At 32.1% G+C, this 20,652-nt stretch overlaps 1 protein-coding gene across 1 annotated transcript in view; it reads left to right on the plus strand.

The window, feature by feature from the left end:
• Positions 1-20,652, plus strand: part of LOC145268329 (phosphoinositide 3-kinase regulatory subunit 4-like) — a 126,318-nt gene that overhangs the window by 77,563 nt on the left and 28,103 nt on the right. The window contains exons 21-28 of the mRNA XM_080123819.1: positions 367-543; positions 3,991-4,047; positions 6,958-7,001; positions 8,477-8,626; positions 8,867-8,915; positions 11,513-11,738; positions 12,332-12,521; positions 14,576-14,706. Of these exons, the coding sequence (XP_079979945.1) occupies positions 367-543; positions 3,991-4,047; positions 6,958-7,001; positions 8,477-8,626; positions 8,867-8,915; positions 11,513-11,738; positions 12,332-12,521; positions 14,576-14,706 (1,024 nt within the window). The remainder of the gene's footprint in view (positions 1-366; positions 544-3,990; positions 4,048-6,957; positions 7,002-8,476; positions 8,627-8,866; positions 8,916-11,512; positions 11,739-12,331; positions 12,522-14,575; positions 14,707-20,652) is intronic.

The following is a 20,652-nucleotide window of genomic DNA, read 5'->3' on the forward strand; positions in this document are numbered from 1 at the left end:
TACCATAAAAAGAAAAAAACAGTGTAATATATGCAGAGGTAAAACATACACTTGTTGAAGGGTGGGGTAGGGGATCTATAGGTCTCAGTTTTGCCAGTAGTTTAAAATCAATAAATACTGCCGCGATGGAAAATTTTAATTTTGAACAAAAACGAATACAAGAAAACAAATTAAAGAATCATTGTTTTTGGCATCAGTAAATAGTCATAAGTTTTTCCGATTCTGATACCCCAAAAAGTTCCGATTAATCATCCCAACACTAAAATTAAATATACATTTGAAATTGTAATTTCTCTGTAATAAATAATGATAATCTTATTTTTTTTATATCTCGTTTCTAATCTAACCTGAATTTTCTATTGATAGCATATTCTCCTAAGTTGTGTGGGTGAGCCTGTCCCACGTGCTGTGTTTGACTATGTTGTCCGATCATCATTGGTTGATGCCATCTACGACATCTTGCAAAAACGAAGTGATATCCGGAAGAATGAAAGACGAGGCCACAAAATGCCGTACCCACATATGGACGACAACATGTCTCAGGTAAATCATCAGTAGCTTTCTCTTAGTATAAAGCAGAACAGGATCTGTATATGTATATCATGGCCTCCATTTTGTCTCGCGAGACAATGGAGGCAACCCCCACTGTAAGGATGGCTGCATGTGTAATTGCAAGACAAGGGTTGAGTCAACACTGCCTGATTTCAATGGCAAGGAGTAATCCAGAATGATTGGAAACAATGCCTAGATAAGCAGAGAGCACATACAGCACCTGATATTCCCAAATGATCACCAATTTTAGTACTGATCAGGCTTCACATCACTGATCAGCACATGTACAGTTTAGTCAAGACATTAAGAAATGAAAATATCGAAAAAAGCTTATATTGTACGTATCCGTTTTGAACTGAAGTTCTCTGAAAAAATAATTTTCATTTAATTTGATCGAGTAGTTTTTATTTTACAGCGGAAAAACACGTTCTTATGAGAGCGCGTTGAAGTCAGCCATTGTGAAATTTGCTGAAGCTGAACAACATGCCACGGGGAGATAACTCCATGTAAAGCGCCGACACTCCCGTCCCATCTTTAATTCTAGCTTTTCTTCCTAAAAATCGAACCTTTTGCTCGGTATCATAACAAATTGTTTTTTCGCTGTAAAAACAAAAACTACTTGATGAAATTAAGTGAAATTTTTTTTTGGAGAACTTTGTTTCATAACGGATACATGAAATATAACCTTTTTTCAATATTTTCATTTTTTAATGTCTTGACTAAACTGTACAAGTACCCACTGATCTAATGAGAACCAGTATGTTTGCACTTTAAAAACATTATCTTTCATATAGCAATTAATGATATAGATATAAAATTTTCAATGATTTTTTTTAAAAAGTGCAACAGAATGTACATTACATAAAATAAATCAGAAGTGTATTTGACTGACATCACTTTAAAAAGTTTTCTAGTTGATGCCAGTTAGGGACACTAATCTGAGATGCTCTAAAAGCTAAGTTTTTTTTTTGTTTGTTTTTTTTTAACTCCAAACAAACAAAGCATATTGCCACTTTGAATGTAAGGGGCTACTATTTAGGCTCATGTCGGGAGTTGAGCAGCAAGATATCTGTTCACATTACATTTAAACTTTTGCAGGTTAGTACAGTCAGGGAAGCAGGAAACAAGAAGGGAATTCTAGCAATTGGAGAGAAGAAATTATCAGACTTTCCTGCATGTCGGGTTAGTTGGGAGTAAGTACGCCAAGAGTGCACAAGTGCTGCGAATTCATCAAAGCACATGCCATTAACGCACTTATAAAACAAACACAAGGATGCAACATTGCAGCGATGGGGCAGGGGTTAGAGCTTGGTTGATAGTGTGCAAACTTTTAGATTAAAGACACTTTTTTGGATTCTGTCTAAGTACAATTATTAGGATCTATTATTGATATAGTCCTATCCTTCCATTTGTTTAAAATCTGGTGCTTTTTTTCAGTTAGTTTTATTATGTACATGTGTGTGGAGGGGGATAAAATACACAACATCTCAAAAACTGAAATATTGTAGCAGAATGTAATGAATGGCTCTATATCACAAACTGATTACATCAGCTAGTGTTAATCTTGATAGTTGAATTAAGTACAAATCAAAGTGACAGTTTTGGGAATTAAACCAGTCACACTTTAAGGAGGGTGAGGAACTGTCTTGATGCCAAATAGTTTGTGACAAGGATGGAGTTTTGAACTGGTGCATTCACGCAAATCTTCCGCATCTTCAGTTCCTCCTAAATAAATGTGTATACACTGACATCAAACTGTGCACTGTCTCTACAGACACACAACAGCGCTTATCAATGAAATTCTTTATTTGGCCAATCAACTCTGGTGTTATGACTTCCTTACTCCTCCCACACCTATCATCCCTCACAGACTCCCTGCTTTTCTTGAATCTCTTATAACACTCAAAAACTAATGCAAGATGGTCCAAAAGTAGTTTGAAGCATTCCATACGCTTATGTATCATTTTTTCCAAGTTTAAAACAATTTTATTGCATATCGTTTGTCTAAAGTGTCCTCACATCCAGATTGCATTTTTGAAATTCACCAGCTGTGGCAATCAGGCTTTAGTAGGGTGTATTCCAATTCCTGCTGTAGCTGTTCATTTAAACCTGAAATCATAAAAGTTGGTCAGTCATCTCAGAGGATGTATAGCGATAACATACTGAATTTTCAAAAGTTTACGATAATTGTAAATACTTGTACAAAAAAGTCTGGAAACTTATTGAAGGCACCTCATAGTTAATCTCTCTGTCTATCAAATGTGTATATTTCTCTCCTCAAATTTTGATTTGTAAAAAGCCCACATAAAAAGAATTTTCGTAACATAAAAAATTATATGAAGAGCAGAATAAAAAAATCAATTGAATACTGGAAAAATAAAAATACCCCTCCTGTATTTTTACATTGCCATTTTAAGCAATGCCATTTTTACTTCGGTACATTTTTTTTGTATTTTTAAGTTGTGCCATTTTTTACCTACATTCATTTTGTATTTTTAAGCTGTGCCATTTTTACTTAAATCAATTTTTTGTATTTTTGTATACATACATTTTTTGTATTTTTAAGTTGTGCCATTTTTACCTAAATTCATTTTGTTTGCATGTTTAACCTTGCCCTTTTCAAGACTAGTTTCAATAAGTATTTCCTGTCTTTGTGATAATCATCTTTTGTTCCTGTTAGTTCCTTCCATTAAGTGGCTTCATGCGTTGTTGGGAGTGATTTCCATACAAATAAAAATCAAAGTATTCAATTTACATTAGGACAAAAAATACAATTTAAAACTAGCAATCAATTTTAGGTACTTGTATAGTTTAATCAAGACATTAAAAAATGAAAATATAGAAAAAAGGTTATATTGTACGTATCCATTTTGGACTGAAGATCTCCGAAAAAAGAAAATTTCATGATCGAGTAGTTTTTTTTGGTTTTTTACAGCGGAAAAACACGTTCTTATGAGAGCGCATTGAAGTCAGCCATTATGGAATTTGTTGAACATGCCACAGGGAGATCACTCCAGTTAAAGCACTGACACTCCCTCCCCATCTTTAATACTAGCTTTTCTTCCTAAACATCAAACCTTTTGCTTTGTTTTTTCGCTGTAAAAAAAATACTACTTGATGAAATTAAGTGAAATTTTTTTTCTGAGAACTTTGTCCCGTAATGGATACGTACAATTTAAACTTTTTTCAATATTTTCATTTTTTAATGTCTTGATTAAACTGTACAAGTACCCAATTTTATGCAAAAATTGATTGAAAACCAAGCAAAATCAATTATATAATAATATGTATAGTATAATTAAGCCTACACTAAACTCGAGGGGGGGGGGATATCATCTTTTGCGTTATTGGTTGTTAATTTTCTTTTTTGAAACAGCAGTTTTATAAGTCTCTCACAAGAACATATTATTGATGTAATTCCAAAACTTTTTCTTGTAGATATTTCGTAAGCTCACATCACTTGGAATGAACGAATCTGCTGAAGAAAAGTTATTAGTAAGTATTTCTTTACATAATGTTTTGTTTGGGTGTTTGTTTACATTGGTGATCTTTTAAACCAACGCATTTCAGGTGAAAACATTATTACATACTTATGTGTTCATGGAGAAATTAGTATACATTCCAAAAGTTACAAAAAATGATCCAGTAGATGAGATGCTGGAAGTGTTTTAAATAAAAAATAAAAAATATAAACCACAATTACATTCCCAGATATCATGGTGAATCCTGATTTTAAGTCAATGTAAGTCAAGGATTATCTCTTTTGTTTGCCAACTGAATTGGCTACACAACTCTTCTACATTAAAACGTGATAAAATTCAATAATCTGATAAATTCTATTTTTAGTTGTAATTATTTTTCTACTGGATCATTTTTCAGATTTTTTTCTTTTTATAAGATTTCTTTCGACCAGATTTGAATCCTAGGAAATATTGGCCGGAGTTAATCTAGTCAGCATCTGACAACCTGGAGCAGCGTAACAACTCAAACTGACTCGCTAAAGAGTTTAAGCTATCAGTGTTCTTTTATCATTTTAGTGAATGGAAAGTTCCAGAAATGCTCCAAATGGAACACCACAACTTAGAATATTCCAGAAACTCTTGAAAAAGAACATTTTTATATTCTCTATTTAGAAATCTCCAAAAACTCTTTAAAAAAACGCATTTTTATATTTTAATTTTAATGTAATATTTTTAATAGTAATAATTATACATTTTTAATATTATTATAAGAAATTGTAAGACTTTTATGGGAAAAATGTTCTCCCATGACAATTTATATACCCGTAAAGTTGAGTTTTTTTTTTTTTTTGTTTTTTTGTTTTTTTGCTGACATTGCTATTAAAAGCCTACTTTTTTCTATTTAAAAATTATTAAAACAAATTTTAATATACTCACAGTTTTGGTGCAAGAAAATTAAAAGCAGTGGCCATCAGCGATTAAATCATTGAATTAAGTTTCCATTTTCAGGATTTAAAATAAATAAATTGAAAATTAAATTTAGGTAAATATAGCAGCGGTAAAAATGTTTTTTGCATTTTTTTTTCAGATTATACATAAATATTTGTTTTAAAATAATTATTAAATAAAACGTTATAATTATTCCTTTCGGTGCTTCTACAGAATTTGAACCTAATCAAACTGATTTTTCCAAACTAATACTAAGGGAGCTTAGATCTATTTTAAACCAGAAGTATGGGAGCTTAGCCTGCATTATCCAAACAAAACGATTCTAATTTTTTGTTAAAGTGCCATGTTTACTTATTAATTCACTTTTGCCATTTTTACTGGGCACCATGTTTTACAGCAATAACATTTATATGTATAATTTATGTATCGTTTAGAATTCAGAAATTTTTTTTATAATTTTTTTTTATTGAAGATTAAACATAACTTTTTTGCGACTATTTTTTAGTCATCAGTTGGGGGTTTATCCTCAGTCCCAAAATCAACCAGAGTCTAGAACATTCTTGTAATGACATTTTTTCCTATTGATTGCAAGAAAATGCAGGTGCTCTGCATTTTTAGGCGGTCCACTCATTTAGGTTTTTCCTTTGAGAAGGGCTTAGTTTATTTCTAATCGCCCGAGGCACCTCTACCAGAGAATGCCAACAGGGCTGCCGTGCATGTATTGTGGGTCAGAGTGCCCCGTTTTGGGGAATTGACTTTTAAATCCTACTTTCCAGTCCTTGTGCCATATTTCTCACTGTGGGAGAGAAATTAAATACAAAATGTAACTTATCAGATTATAAAAATTTATAGGTCACGTTGACCTATTTTCTTACACACATCGTACATAATCAACACAGACTAGTAATTCTAAAGTTATGTCTAATAATTATTAAAACCACTTAGTTTCATTCTTATTACAGTGTAACCCGGATATAAGAGCATAATATAAGAAAAACTGTGCTTGTACAGTTTAATCAAGGCATTAAGAAATGAAAATATCAAAAAAAAGGTTATATTGTACATATCCGTTCTGAAGATCTCTGAAAAAAAATTTCACTTACTTGATCGAGTAGTATTTTTTTACAGCGGAAAAACGCGTTTTTATGACAGCACGTTGAAGGTAGACATCTTGGATTTTTTCTTAATTTTTGTTTGGAGTTTAGAAATGGCAAAGGAAGATAACTCCAGTTAAAACGCCAACACTCCCTCCCTATCTTTAATATTAGCTTTTCTTCCTAAAAATCGAACCTTTTGCTCGGTATCATAACAAATTGTTTTTTCGCTGTAAAACAAAAACTACTTGATGAAATTAAGGGGAAATTTTTTTTTTCGGAAAACTTCATTCCATAATGGATACGTACAATTTAAACTTTTTTTCCGATATTTTCATTTTTTAATGTCTTAAACTGTACAAGTACCAGAAAAACGTATATAAGAGAAATTTTTTCTGGTTCCAAATTAGAGCCTGTGTTAATGTACAGGGTAATCCTGATATAAGAAACCCTGATATACTTTGTAAGCCTGATATAAGAGAGTTTTGGGGCGTGCTGGGAAGTCTCTTATATCTGGGTTACACTGTATTGATATAAGATTCATGAAATGATATAAAAAAAAACATTGTCACCAGTTCAACGCCCTCTGTTTTACATGCTGGTATGTGTACGTATGTTCGGAGACGTGTGCAGAACTCCTTGGCGATTTTGATGGTATAGCCACATGGAAAGAATAGATGAGAGTTCTTGGGTTAGAGTAGATGTAGAACAGTTGAGGTAGCAGGCTCAGTTGACAGGGAAAGGTGAAAGAAAATGCAAGAGAAAGTCATAAGGATGATTTTGAGAAATATAAAAATAAAGCCTTGGTCAGAGAGAGATTAGTTTTTAAATCAATGTCTTATTATTATTATTATTATTATTATTATTATTATAATAACTATTATTATTATTATTATTTATAGGCTATGAAAGACTTTATATTGAAGTTGAACAGATCTCGATCAAGGTAAGAAAAATGAATGAACCTTTTTATTTCATACATCCCTATATTAATAAATTTGTGTTACCTCTTATTGTATTTCTTGCTTCTGTAACATATTATTATTATTATTATTATTATTATTATTATTATTATTACTAGCATGACCAGTGGAAATTCCACAGAATTAGAAATATATTTAATCAAATATGTTTTGATAAAGCTGATATTTTTCTGGATAGTGCAAAAAAAATGGGGGGGGGGGTACCGAAAAACAATAACACGCAGCAAATATAAGCTTATTAACATTTCTATGAAAATAGTGTCCATCGTATTTTAAATATAAAACTTTTGTTGTTTAAAAGTTGCCTTATCTAAGTGATTGAGCCATGCAAAGTAGTCTTGCCCAAATAATTAACCAATTCAAAGTTTCCTTGTCCCAATAATTAACTAATGCAAAGTAGTCTTGTCCCTATAATAAACCAATGTAAAGTTGCCTTCTCCCAATAAGTAACCCATATGAACTTGCCTTGTGCAAATAATTAACTAATTCAAAGTTTCCTTGTCCTAATAATTAACCAATACAGAATTTCCTTGTCCTAATAATTAACTAATTCAAAGTTTCCTTGTCCTAATAATAAACCACTACAAGATTTCCTTGTCCTAATAATTAACCAATATAGAATTTCCTTGTCCTAATAACTAACCAATATAGAATTTCCTTGTCCTAATAATTAACCAATACAGAATTTCCTTGTCCTAATAATTAACCACTACAGAATTTCCTTGTCCTAATAATTAACCACTACAAAATTTCCTTGTCCTAATAATTAACCAATACAAAATTTCCTTGTCCTAATAATTAACCAATACAGAATTTCCTTGTCCTAATAATTAATCAATTCAAAGTTTCCTTGTCTTTATAATTAACCAATTCAAACTTTCCTTGTCCTAATAATTAACCAATACAGAATTTCCTTGTCCTAATAGTTAGCCAATACAAAATTGCCTTGTCCTAATAGTTAAAAATACAAAATTTTCTTGTCCTAATAGTTAAACAATACAGAATTACCTTGTCCTAATAATTAAACAATACAAACTTTTCTTGTCCTAATAATTAACCAATACAGAATTTCCTTGTCCTAATAATTAAACAATACAGAATTTCCTTGTCCTAATAATTAAACAATACAAAATTTCTTTGTCTAAATAATTAACCAATACACCATTTCCTTATCTTAATAATTAACCAATACACCATTTCCTTATCCTAATAATTAACCAATACACCATTTCCTTATCTTAATAATTAACCAATACAAAATTTCCTTGTCCTAATAATTAACCAATACAAAGTTGCCTTGTCTTAATAATTAACCAATGCAATGTTTCTTTGGCCGAATGGCTGACCAATACAAAATAAAATGTTTTTCTTGTTCATAGACTTTTATTATATCATTTTTTACATTGCAAAACTTTTAACCATTTTCAATCTTTTGTAGTTCTGTTGATGCTGTTATTGCTGAATCTGACGATGAGCATAGTCCTGGGACGCTAAACCTCAGACTCTTGGGGAGTAGCCTAACTCGAAGACATGCTGATCTTTTTAAACCAAAGGATAACAAAGCAGATACACCAAATTCACCTGCCCGGTAAGTTCTTCCCCCCCCCTCTCTCCTCCTTTTTGCGTTCAATATTTTAATACTCAAACACACAAAGCAGTGGATGAAATAGTAAACAATGATGATAGTAGACAAGATTCTCAAACCTTGGTTGGGCAACTATCCTAAAAGTAGGAAAACGTCAAAATAAAAAATGTCTTTTTGTTTATTATTGATTTCTATATAAAAACCGTATTCTTTGCTTTCTATTGTTTTTTATGTTTTTTCCAGATCTCGGAGAAAGAAAAGTCCACAGTTGGAGAACTCTGGGGTTACTATGGTAATTATATTTAAAACCGTGTTCTAGTTTTCCTTTATTAATATTGATAAATAAAACTGTTATATATCCAATGTTTCTCAAAGATTGAACATGTAACACATATTTTCCATTTTTTTTTTTTTTTTTTTTTTTCTATTAAAAAATCATATTTAAGGCAAATGGTTCAAAATATCTACTAATTGAAATATATTTAGATAGGTTGGTTCAAATTATGTAACTATTGAAATATATTACATTATAATTATCTACCCATTGAAATATATTTAGACAGGTTGCTTCAAATTATGTACCCACTAGCAGGCCGGCCGGCCGGCATAGCCCGATCGTAAAATACGCTTAAATATGATATTTTGATTAATGCAGATTTTGTATTTTATTATTATATTATATTGGACCAATATATAATAATGATTTAAAAAGCTAAAACAAAAAATTACTTGTATACCACCACCGAGAATCAAAACCAAAACGTTTAGCTTACAATTTACTTTTACCTTTGACGTTAATGCCTGAGCTATGAAGACTTGTTTGCTACGAGGCTAAAAATTCAAACATGAACCGATAGCTACTACATGATACATACATATTTGTAATGCTATTGGTTTGACCGTCGACAGGCAAATTCCATTTGTTTAATTTTCATATTTTGCACCGATTTTCCTTGGCTAAAACCCCCTGGTGCTACCAGATCAGGCTGCCTATTGGCTTTCTGAGACGAAATGCATCTACATCGATTTCTGTTTTTGTTTTCTATTCTCTTTTGTAAAACCTAATTATGTTCTACAAAAATAAAAACAAAATCAACAGCCCCTCTCCCTTCTCCCCTCCTTTCTTTTTCCTTCCCTACTTCCCGGTCCTAGATATGACCTTAAACTATATCTGATGGTGAGGCCGCAGTTTTCCATTGCTCTCAGGTCCACTCTGACCCGGGCAAATTCCATTTGTTTAATTTTCATATTTTGCACCGATTTTCCTTGGTTAAAACCCAAATATAAATTTTTGCATGGGTTTGAATACTCTATATATTATGTTTCATGTCTGTAGACCAGATCAGTATAGATTTAAACATATTTCCATTACAGTTATCTACTCATTGAAATATATTCAAATAGGGTGGTTCAAATTATGTAACTATTGAAATATTATCTTTATGTTACAATTATCTACCCCATTGAAATATATTCAAATAGGGCGGTTCAAATTATGTAACTATTGAAATATCATATTTACATTACAATTATCTACCAATTGGAATATATTTGGGCAGGATGGGTAAAATTATCTACTCGTTGAGATAGGGTGGTTCAAATGATGTCTTCATTGAGTACTCATATTTAAGGCAGAATGGTTTTAATTATTATATACCTATTATATACTGAAATATCATTTATTGTTCAAAATGTTTACCCATTGAAAGATCATATTTAAGATGGTTCAAATTATGTATTCATTGAAATATGACATTTGATTCAGGTGGTCCAAAATATCTTCCACTTGAACTATTATATTTAATGTGGAGTGCCTTCTGCATATGTATTTCATGAGTAAAAAAATCTCTGTCCTTTTTGTTAAAGAAAAAAAATACTAAATTCTGATATGAATTCCAAAGAAAAGTATTGATTGACCAAAAGGTTTGTACAGTTCTTAAAATGGATATTAATGCAATTTGTTTTCCACGCTCATGACATATCATTATGCAAGTTTCTCTAGCTTTTTTGTTCATTTTTCTGTAGTAAAAAAAGGCATCGGATGTCGTTATATATATATATATATATATATATATATATATATATATATATATATATATATATATATATATATATATATATATGGTTGATCTAAAAGGTTGTTCATTTTTTAGGATAGAAAAACATCAAGTTTAGAAGCATATGCGAGTTTATGCAGTTTATGCTCCATGCTCAATTTTGGAAATCTTGAGAATGTCTGCGATTTATCTGGTTGTTAAATGGCAGTTTTATATATATATTATTCCTTAATTGGAATTAATTCAAAAACAACAACTAATAAAGATGAGAATAATAGTCCGAAATAAAAATAAATTAATAAATGGCAGTTTTGTTCAACTACAGCTTTTGCTTGGTTACTGTTGATCATCTTTGGTTGACCAGAGTGAGGAGCATCTCTCACTAAAAATATTCCTTTTCGAAATCGAGCAAACCATTCCTGTAACCCACGTTTTATAACAGCATTCTCCTCGTACACATCGTATATCTTCATGCAAGTTTCCATTTTGGCTTTTTTCTATTTTCTGTAGTAAAGAAAAAAGGTGTCAGATATCAGTAGGGCTCTGCTTGATCTGCCGTTTCCAAGTCTGAAATCACTCTGCTCAGTGTTTTATTACACACTGGCGCCAATGTACTTGTTACACCAAATACAGGATTTGAAGAATAGAAATATAAAACGATTTTTAGTTGACCGGAAAGATGACATTTAAAAAAAAAAGAAAAAAACGATCTTTTTAGGCAACTCAATAGATAATTTTAAGAGGATTCATATTTTTTCTTTTTTTTTTTTTTTTTTTTGCGCTATTTTAAAACTCTTTCCCTTTTTTTCTTTTTTTTTTTTTTTTAAATTAGAATGCTGAATGGAAAAGCATGTTTGGTTCATCAGACACAGAGAAATCCCAATCCAGTTCTCCTAAATCCAGACCAACGAAATGGGATGGTGCATCCGAAAGACGTTCATCATTAACGGGTCAGACAAACTTATCCGGTTCTTCAGCAACTTCAGCTGTATTTACACAGACTTCATCAGATAGTAATAATCTCCGAGTTGTAGCACCTGACAAGCAGGCAGTTCAAAGTAAGTTGTGTTATATTAAAAAAACAAAAATAAAGAAAAACCTGTATGATGTACATACCCATGATAAAACAAAAACATCATATTCCAAAAAATATGTAAATTGATCAAGTAGTTTTCTTTTTTATAAAGAAAATTATTTTTAGGTAATTAATGGAAATTTGTAAACATTAAAACAAAAATCTCACAAGTCTGAATTGTTGATGCATCACTGAATTTCTCCATGCAGAAAAAATTGAGTTAATAAACATTCGCCGGTGCCTGTTGAATATTTACGAAGCCAATGCAGTTGTTATCAGCAGTTAGGGTTGTCAATTTCAGAGTGGCGCAGAGATGTGAGTGGCAAAGCTCGCTCTAGACTTTTACGACTGAGGCATTAAAAAAAACTGGCAAAAATGGCGGTGACAATGTAGAAAAATGAATTCTGAGGGACAAAGGGTCATTCGTTTTAATGGTACCACATTTGTCTTTGTAGCTTCCCAACAACTTTTTGAGTTAAAAAATAGGCGGCCTTACTTTTGGAACAACCATATATATATGCATGTGTGTGTGGTATGTGTGTGTATTTAAAACCAAATTGCTTTCATAATTTTCAGCCCGCAATGCCCCATGCAAGTTGGACCTGCGGAATCTTGTCAATCGACGTAGAGAACAATATGAAGCTGATGTTCGAACAAAAGATATTTTGGAAGGTGTTGACTGGGATGTTCTGTTCCCACCACAAAACTGGAAACCCAAGGGACAGCTTGTTGCCCACATGCAAGAACACAAATCTGTAGTCAACAGGTAAGATGATATTCAGAATATAACAATGTTCCTCATCATAAATATTTTTACAGCCCATATCTGATCCTATGCCAGATCTTATATCCATATCTGATCCTATGCCATATCTTATATCCATATCTGATCCTATTCCAAATCCTATATCCGTATCTGATCCTATGCCAGATCCTATATTCGTATCTGATCCTATACCAGATCTTATATCCATATCTGATCCTATTCCAAATCCTATATCCGTATCTGATCCTATTCTAAATCCTATATCCGTATCTGATCCTATGCCAGATCTTATATCCATATCTGATCCTATGCCATATCTTATATCCATATCTGATCCTATTCCAAATCCTATATCCGTATCTGATCCTATTCCAGATCCTATAATTTAATAAACTAACAAAATACCTGCCTATTGATGGATGAAAATATTAATAAGCAATTCTCTCTTATTGTTGCTTGTCTCGTAAGGAAATTAGCATAAACTCCTCTTTACTACAACAGCACCACTATGACCAATGACAAATCTTGGCTCTAATGTTCTCTCTCAGCTCTCAAAAATTCAACTTCCAATCTTCCTCAGTTCATCCGTCTTAAAGTAGCTGTTCTTCTCGTATACAAATCAAAAAAAAAAAATCTAACTACAAACGTTATTTCTTAGACTGAAAATCGAGTCCCCACATCTAAGTGTACAGTAGTCAATGGAACAATATCATAGTAGTGGAAATTTGGTAAATTGGATTACTTAAGGGGACAGTTCATCAAGAATTTGTTTACATTGGACTTGAAGACTACCAAATTGTAGTCAGCTGGAAAGCAGACAAATGGAAGAGAATTCCATAGGCGTGCAGTTCTAAGAAAAAAGCTTTGTTCATGGAATCTATGTTTTGGCTTAGACACAGATAAAAAGTGGGGGAAATTATTGACAGTGTTTTCAGCAAGACAAGTGTTTTTCATGAAAGTTTGGCAAAGGGGGACCATAGAATATTACATTTTTTTCTTAGAGTGCAGAATTAACAGATTGTAATAATTTGAGAGTGATCCAAAGTAAAGACAAAAATATTATTTTACTAATAGGAGTTTGGTTGCATTTCGTTTTTCTGGTGGTATTAACCCTGGGGGGGGGCATCTACTCACTGAAAAGGAAAAGGATATGTCAGGTTTTGCTGATGGTTGTTATAAGCCTGAAGTTGATGTGTATATGCATGGTTAGGCTCGAATTTTGAATTGGAGTTTGGTCACGTCTTTGAAAACATTTTGTAAGATTAATTTTAAAATACAGTCAAACCCCGGGATACAGAACCAAAAAAAGTAACAAAATACAATACAGTATATAATATATATGTATATAATCAAATAACATTATAAATAACACCGTAAACAGAGTGCATACTGTAACCAGGGTCCGGAAAAACATTATATCATCATATTCCACATCATAACCTGAAAAAAATATATCCTAGGGCCACTGTATTCCGGGTTCTACTATATTAGAAAACCCAAAAATGTTATAAAAAATTTTGGGAGCCTTTCGATGTAATACTCATTTTTGAAAGACGAGTGTTGTGTTTTTATAGTATTTTATTTTTTCTCTTCATTTGTCTGGTGGTATTAACCCTGAGTGATTAGCCCGTCATTGAGAGAAAAGGCATTGTTTGGCTGAAATTTTAAATAGAAGTTTAGTCATATCTTTGAAAATATTTTGTAAGATTAATTTGAAAAATATTTGAGAACCAAAAAGTATTATGAAATAGTTTATTAAATGATTAAAATTTGTTTTTGTTTTGTTTTTTTTTGTTTTTTCCATTTTTCTGAAATTTTCAGTGCAATACACCTTTTTCAAAGAAGATTTGATTTTTTTTTTTGTCATTTTTTTTTTCTCTTCATTTTTCTGGTAGTGTTAACCCTGAAGGGTTAGCCCTTTGTAAAGAGAGAATAGGATACGTCTGATCTTGTTGACGGTTGTTGTACATTTCAAGTTTATTATTTTATCACATTATTTTTTTTTTTAAATGCTTTATATATATATATAATTTTTTTTTTTTTTTTTTTTCAAGAATTGTCGTCTGCACGGATCATTCTCTCTTTTCCACTTGTTCCAATGATGGAACTGTTAAATTATGGGACTGCGGACATTTAGAAGGAAAGAGTGTAGCAAACCGATCGAAGATTACCTACAACAAGCAAGGTAAATTATTTCCAATTATAGCACTTACCATTGTCGTGTGGCAACATTATTGAGTGCTTGTCCAGAACTACCTCTATATTTAAAAAATAAAAAATCTGTATGTTGTATATACTTGTGGCAGAACAAAAATATATTCCAAAAATCATGTGCATTGATCAAGTAGTTTTATTTTAAAAAAAGAAACTCATTTATAAGCGAATTTGAGTTTTTCCTTGTAAGTTTGAATTATTTGGAGTTATTTTCCTGGTTTTCAAAATGGCGTCGTGATATTGTTGTTATTCATTGGGCTACAAAATTTTATTTTGCTTATTTAACAATAAAACTACTTGATCAATTTACATGATTTTTTTTTTTTTAGTGAACAATTTTTTTTTTTCTGTCACTGGTACTGACATCATACAAATTTTTCTTTATTTTTGTTTTTTAATTGGGGATGGGGAAGAGAGGTCTGGACAAGCTCTCATTATTGTTCTCTTTAGCATTTCAATTATTAGCCTATAATAATCAAGAAAAAAAAAAGACTTTGCTGATAATGCTTTTAAGGAATCAGAAACCAGGTACAAATTTGGCAGCTCAACAGAACAGGTTTCTGAATTTTTTTTAGATGAAATTGATTATTCGTATTATTTGGATTCTTCAGACTACTGTTCTCATCTTGAGCGTTATTTTTACAACATTTTGGGCAATGTAACCTCCGACCATCTTTAGGTGTATCTTGTTAAACTTTTTGGGGGGAAATTATATAAAAGGAAATATGAATAAATTATAAAAAAAGTTAAATGAAGGATTCTGTTAAACATTCTATGCAGTTGAGTTGGACAGAAAGATTCCTGAGTTCAGCAAGATACACTTCAAGAAGGTCGGAGGTTACATCGACCAAAACGTTGTGAAAATAACACTCAAGATGAGAACAGTAGTCTGAAGAATCCAAATAATATGAATTATTAATCATTATCTCAAAAGATACACCTGAAGAAGGTCGGAGGTTACATCGACCAAAACGTTGTGAAAATAACACTCAAGATGAGAACAGTAGTCTGAAGAATCCAAATAATATGAATTATTAATCATTATCTCAAAAGATACACCTGAAGAAGGTCGGAGGTTACATCGACCAAAACGTTGTGAAAATAACACTCAAGATGAGAACAGTAGTCTGAAGAATCCAAATAATACGAATTATCAATCATTATCTCAAAAGATACACCTGAAGAAGGTCGGAGGTTACATCGACCAAAATGTTGTGAAAATAACACTCAAGATGAGAACAGTAGTTTGAAGAATCCAAATAATACGAATTATCAATCATTATCTCAAAAGATACACCTGAAGAAGGTCGGAGGTTACATCAACCAAAACGTTGTGAAAATAACACTCAAGATGAGAACAGTAGTTTGAAGAATCCAAATAATACGAATTATCAATCATTATCTCAAAAGATACACTTGAAGAAGGTCGGAGGTTACATCGACCAAAACATTATGAAAATAACACTCAAGATGAGAACAGTAGTCTGAAGAATCCAAATAATATGAATTATTAATCATTATCTCAAAAGATACACCTGAAGAAGGTCGGAGGTTACATCGACCAAAACGTTGTGAAAATAACACTCAAGATGAGAATAGTAGTCTGAAGACTCCAAATAATATGAATTATCAATCATTATCTCAAAAGATACACCGGAAGAAGGTCGGAGGTTACATCGACCAAAACGTTGTGAAAATAACACTCAAGATGAGAACAGTAGTCTGAAGAATCCAAATAATACGAATTATCAATCATTATCTCAAAAGATACACCTGAAGAAGGTCGGAGGTTACATCGACCAAAATGTTGTGAAAATAACACTCAAGATGAGAATAGTAGTCTGAAGAATCCAAATAATACGAATTATCAATCATTATCTCAAAAGATACACCTGAAGAAGGTCGGAGGTTACATCGACCAAAACGTTGTGAAAATAACACTCAAGATGAGAACAGTAGTGTGAACAATCCAAATAATACGAATTATTAATCATTATCTCAAAAGATACACCTGAAGAAGGTTGGAGGTTACATCGACCAAAACGTTGTGAAAATAAAACCCAAGATGAGAACAGTAGTCTGAAGAATCCAAATAATACAAATTATCAATCATTATCTCAAAAGATACACCTGAAGAAGGTCGGAGGTTACATCGACCAAAATGTTGTGAAAATAACACTCAAGATGAGAACAGTAGTCTGAAGAATCCAAATAATACGAATTATCAATCATTATCTCAAAAGATACACCTGAAGAAGGTCGGAGGTTACATCGACCAAAATGTTGTGAAAATAACACTCAAGATGAGAATAGTAGTCTGAAGAATCCAAATAATACGAATTATCAATCATTATCTCAAAAGATACACCTGAAGAAGGTCGGAGGTTACATCGACCAAAACGTTGTGAAAATAACACTCAAGATGAGAATAGTAGTCTTAAGAATCCAAATAATACGAATTATCAATCATTATCTCAAAAGATACACCTGAAGAAGGTCGAAGGTTACATCGACCAAAACGTTGTGAAAATAACACTCAAGATGAGAACAGTAGTCTGAAGAATCCAAATAATACGAATTATCAATCATTATCTCAAAAGATACACCTGAAGAAGGTCGGAGGTTACATCGACCAAAATGTTGTGAAAATAACACTCAAGATGAGAACAGTAGTCTGAAGAATCCAAATAATATGAATTATCAATCATTATCTCAAAAGATACACCTGAAGAAGGTCGGAGGTTACATCGACCAAAACGTTGTGAAAATAACACTCAAGATGAGAACAGTAGTTTGAAGAATCCAAATAATACGAATTATCAATCATTATCTCAAAAGATACACCTGAAGAAGGTCGGAGGTTACATCGACCAAAACGTTGTGAAAATAACACTCAAGATGAGAACAGTAGTCTGAAGAATCCAAATAATACGAATTATCAATCATTATCTCAAAAGATACACCTGAAGAAGGTCGGAGGTTACATCGACCAAAATGTTGTGAAAATAACACTCAAGATGAGAATAGTAGTCTGAAGAATCCAAATAATACGAATTATCAATCATTATCTCAAAAGATACACCTGAAGAAGGTCGGAGGTTACATCGACCAAAACGTTGTGAAAATAACACTCAAGATGAGAACAGTAGTTTGAAGAATCCAAATAATACGAATTATCAATCATTATCTCAAAAGATACACCTGAAGAAGGTCGGAGGTTACATCGACCAAAACGTTGTGAAAATAACACTCAAGATGAGAACAGTAGTCTGAAGAATCCAAATAATACGAATTATCAATCATTATCTCAAAAGATACACCTGAAGAAGGTCGGAGGTTACATCGACCAAAACGTTGTGAAAATAACACTCAAGATGAGAATAGTAGTCTGAAGAATCCAAATAATACGAATTATCAATCATTATCTCAAAAGATACACCTGAAGAAGGTCGGAGGTTACATCGACCAAAACGTTGTGAAAATAACACTCAAGATGAGAACAGTAGTTTGAAGAATCCAAATAATACGAATTATCAATCATTATCTCAAAAGATACACCTGAAGAAGGTCGGAGGTTACATCGACCAAAACGTTGTGAAAATAACACTCAAGATGAGAACAGTAGTCTGAAGAATCCAAATAATACGAATTATCAATCATTATCTCAAAAGATACACCTGAAGAAGGTCGAAGGTTACATCGACCAAAACGTTGTGAAAATAACACTCAAGATGAGAACAGTAGTCTGAAGAATCCAAATAATACGAATTATCAATCATTATCTCAAAAGATACACCTGAAGAAGGTCGGAGGTTACATCGACCAAAATGTTGTGAAAATAACACTCAAGATGAGAACAGTAGTGTGAACAATCCAAATAATACGAATTATCAATCATTATCTCAAAAGATACACCTGAAGAAGGTCGGAGGTTACATCGACCAAAATGTTGTGAAAATAACACTCAAGATGAGAATAGTAGTCTTAAGAATCCAAATAATACGAATTATCAATCATTATCTCAAAAGATACACCTGAAGAAGGTCGGAGGTTACATCGACCAAAATTTTGTGAAAATAACACTCAAGATGAGAACAGTAGTCTGAAGAATCCAAATAATACGAATTATCAATCATTATCTCAAAAGATACACCTGAAGAAGGTCGGAGGTTACATCGACCAAAATGTGGTGAAAATAACACTCAAGATGAGAATAGTAGTCTGAAGAATCCAAATAATACGAATTATCAATCATTATCTCAAAAGATACACCTGAAGAAGGTCGGAGGTTACATCGACCAAAACGTTGTGAAAATAACACTCAAGATGAGAATAGTAGTCTTAAGAATCCAAATAATATGAATTATCAATCATTATCTCAAAAGATACACCTGAAGAAGGTCGGAGGTTACATCGACCAAAACGTTGTGAAAATAACACTCAAGATGAGAATAGTAGTCTGAAGAATCCAAATAATACGAATTATCAATCATTATCTCAAAAGATACACCTGAAGAAGGTCGGAGGTTACATCGACCAAAACGTTGTGAAAATAACACTCAAGATGAGAACAGTAGTTTGAAGAATCCAAATAATACGAATTATCAATCATTATCTCAAAAGATACACCTGAAGAAGGTCGGAGGTTACATCGACCAAAACGTTGTGAAAATAACACTCAAGATGAGAACAGTAGTCTGAAGAATCCAAATAATACGAATTATCAATCATTATCTCAAAAGATACACTTGAAGAAGGTCGGAGGTTACATCGACCAAAACATTATGAAAATAACACTCAAGATGAGAACAGTAGTCTGAAGAATCCAAATAATATGAATTATTAATCATTATCTCAAAAGATGCACCTGAAGAAGGTCGGAGGTTACATCGACCAAAACGTTGTGAAAATAACACTCAAGATGAGAACAGTAGTCTGAAGAATCCAAATAATATGAATTATCAATCATTATCTCAAAAGATACACCGGAAGAAGGTCGGAGGTTACATCGACCAAAACGTTGTGAAAATAACACTCAAGATGAGAATAGTAGTCTGAAGAATCCAAATAATACGAATTATCAATCATTATCTCAAAAGATACACCTGAAGAAGGTCGGAGGTTACATCGACCAAAACGTTGTGAAAATAACACTCAAGATGAGAACAGTAGTTTGAAGAATCCAAATAATACGAATTATCAATCATTATCTCAAAAGATACACCTGAAGAAGGTCGGAGGTTACATCGACCAAAACGTTGTGAAAATAACACTCAAGATGAGAACAGTAGTCTGAAGAATCCAAATAATATGAATTATCAATCATTATCTCAAAAGATACACCTGAAGAAGGTCGGAGGTTACATCGACCAAAACGTTGTGAAAATAACACTCAAGATGAGAATAGTAGTCTGAAGAATCCAAATAATACGAATTATCAATCATTATCTCAAAAGATACACCTGAAGAAGGTCGGAGGTTACATCGACCAAAACGTTGTGAAAATAACACTCAAGATGAGAACAGTAGTTTGAAGAATCCAAATAATACGAATTATCAATCATTATCTCAAAAGATACACCTGAAGAAGGTCGGAGGTTACATCGACCAAAACGTTGTGAAAATAACACTCAAGATGAGAACAGTAGTCTGAAGAATCCAAATAATACGAATTATCAATCATTATCTCAAAAGATACACTTGAAGAAGGTCGGAGGTTACATCGACCAAAACATTATGAAAATAACACTCAAGATGAGAACAGTAGTCTGAAGAATCCAAATAATATGAATTATTAATCATTATCTCAAAAGATACACCTGAAGAAGGTCGGAGGTTACATCGACCAAAACGTTGTGAAAATAACACTCAAGATGAGAACAGTAGTCTGAAGAATCCAAATAATATGAATTATCAA

This window comes from Euprymna scolopes, chromosome 43, assembly GCF_053919585.1.
Source record: "Euprymna scolopes isolate OS-2025 chromosome 43, ASM5391958v1, whole genome shotgun sequence".
Lineage (NCBI taxonomy): Eukaryota > Metazoa > Mollusca > Cephalopoda > Sepiida > Sepiolidae > Euprymna > Euprymna scolopes.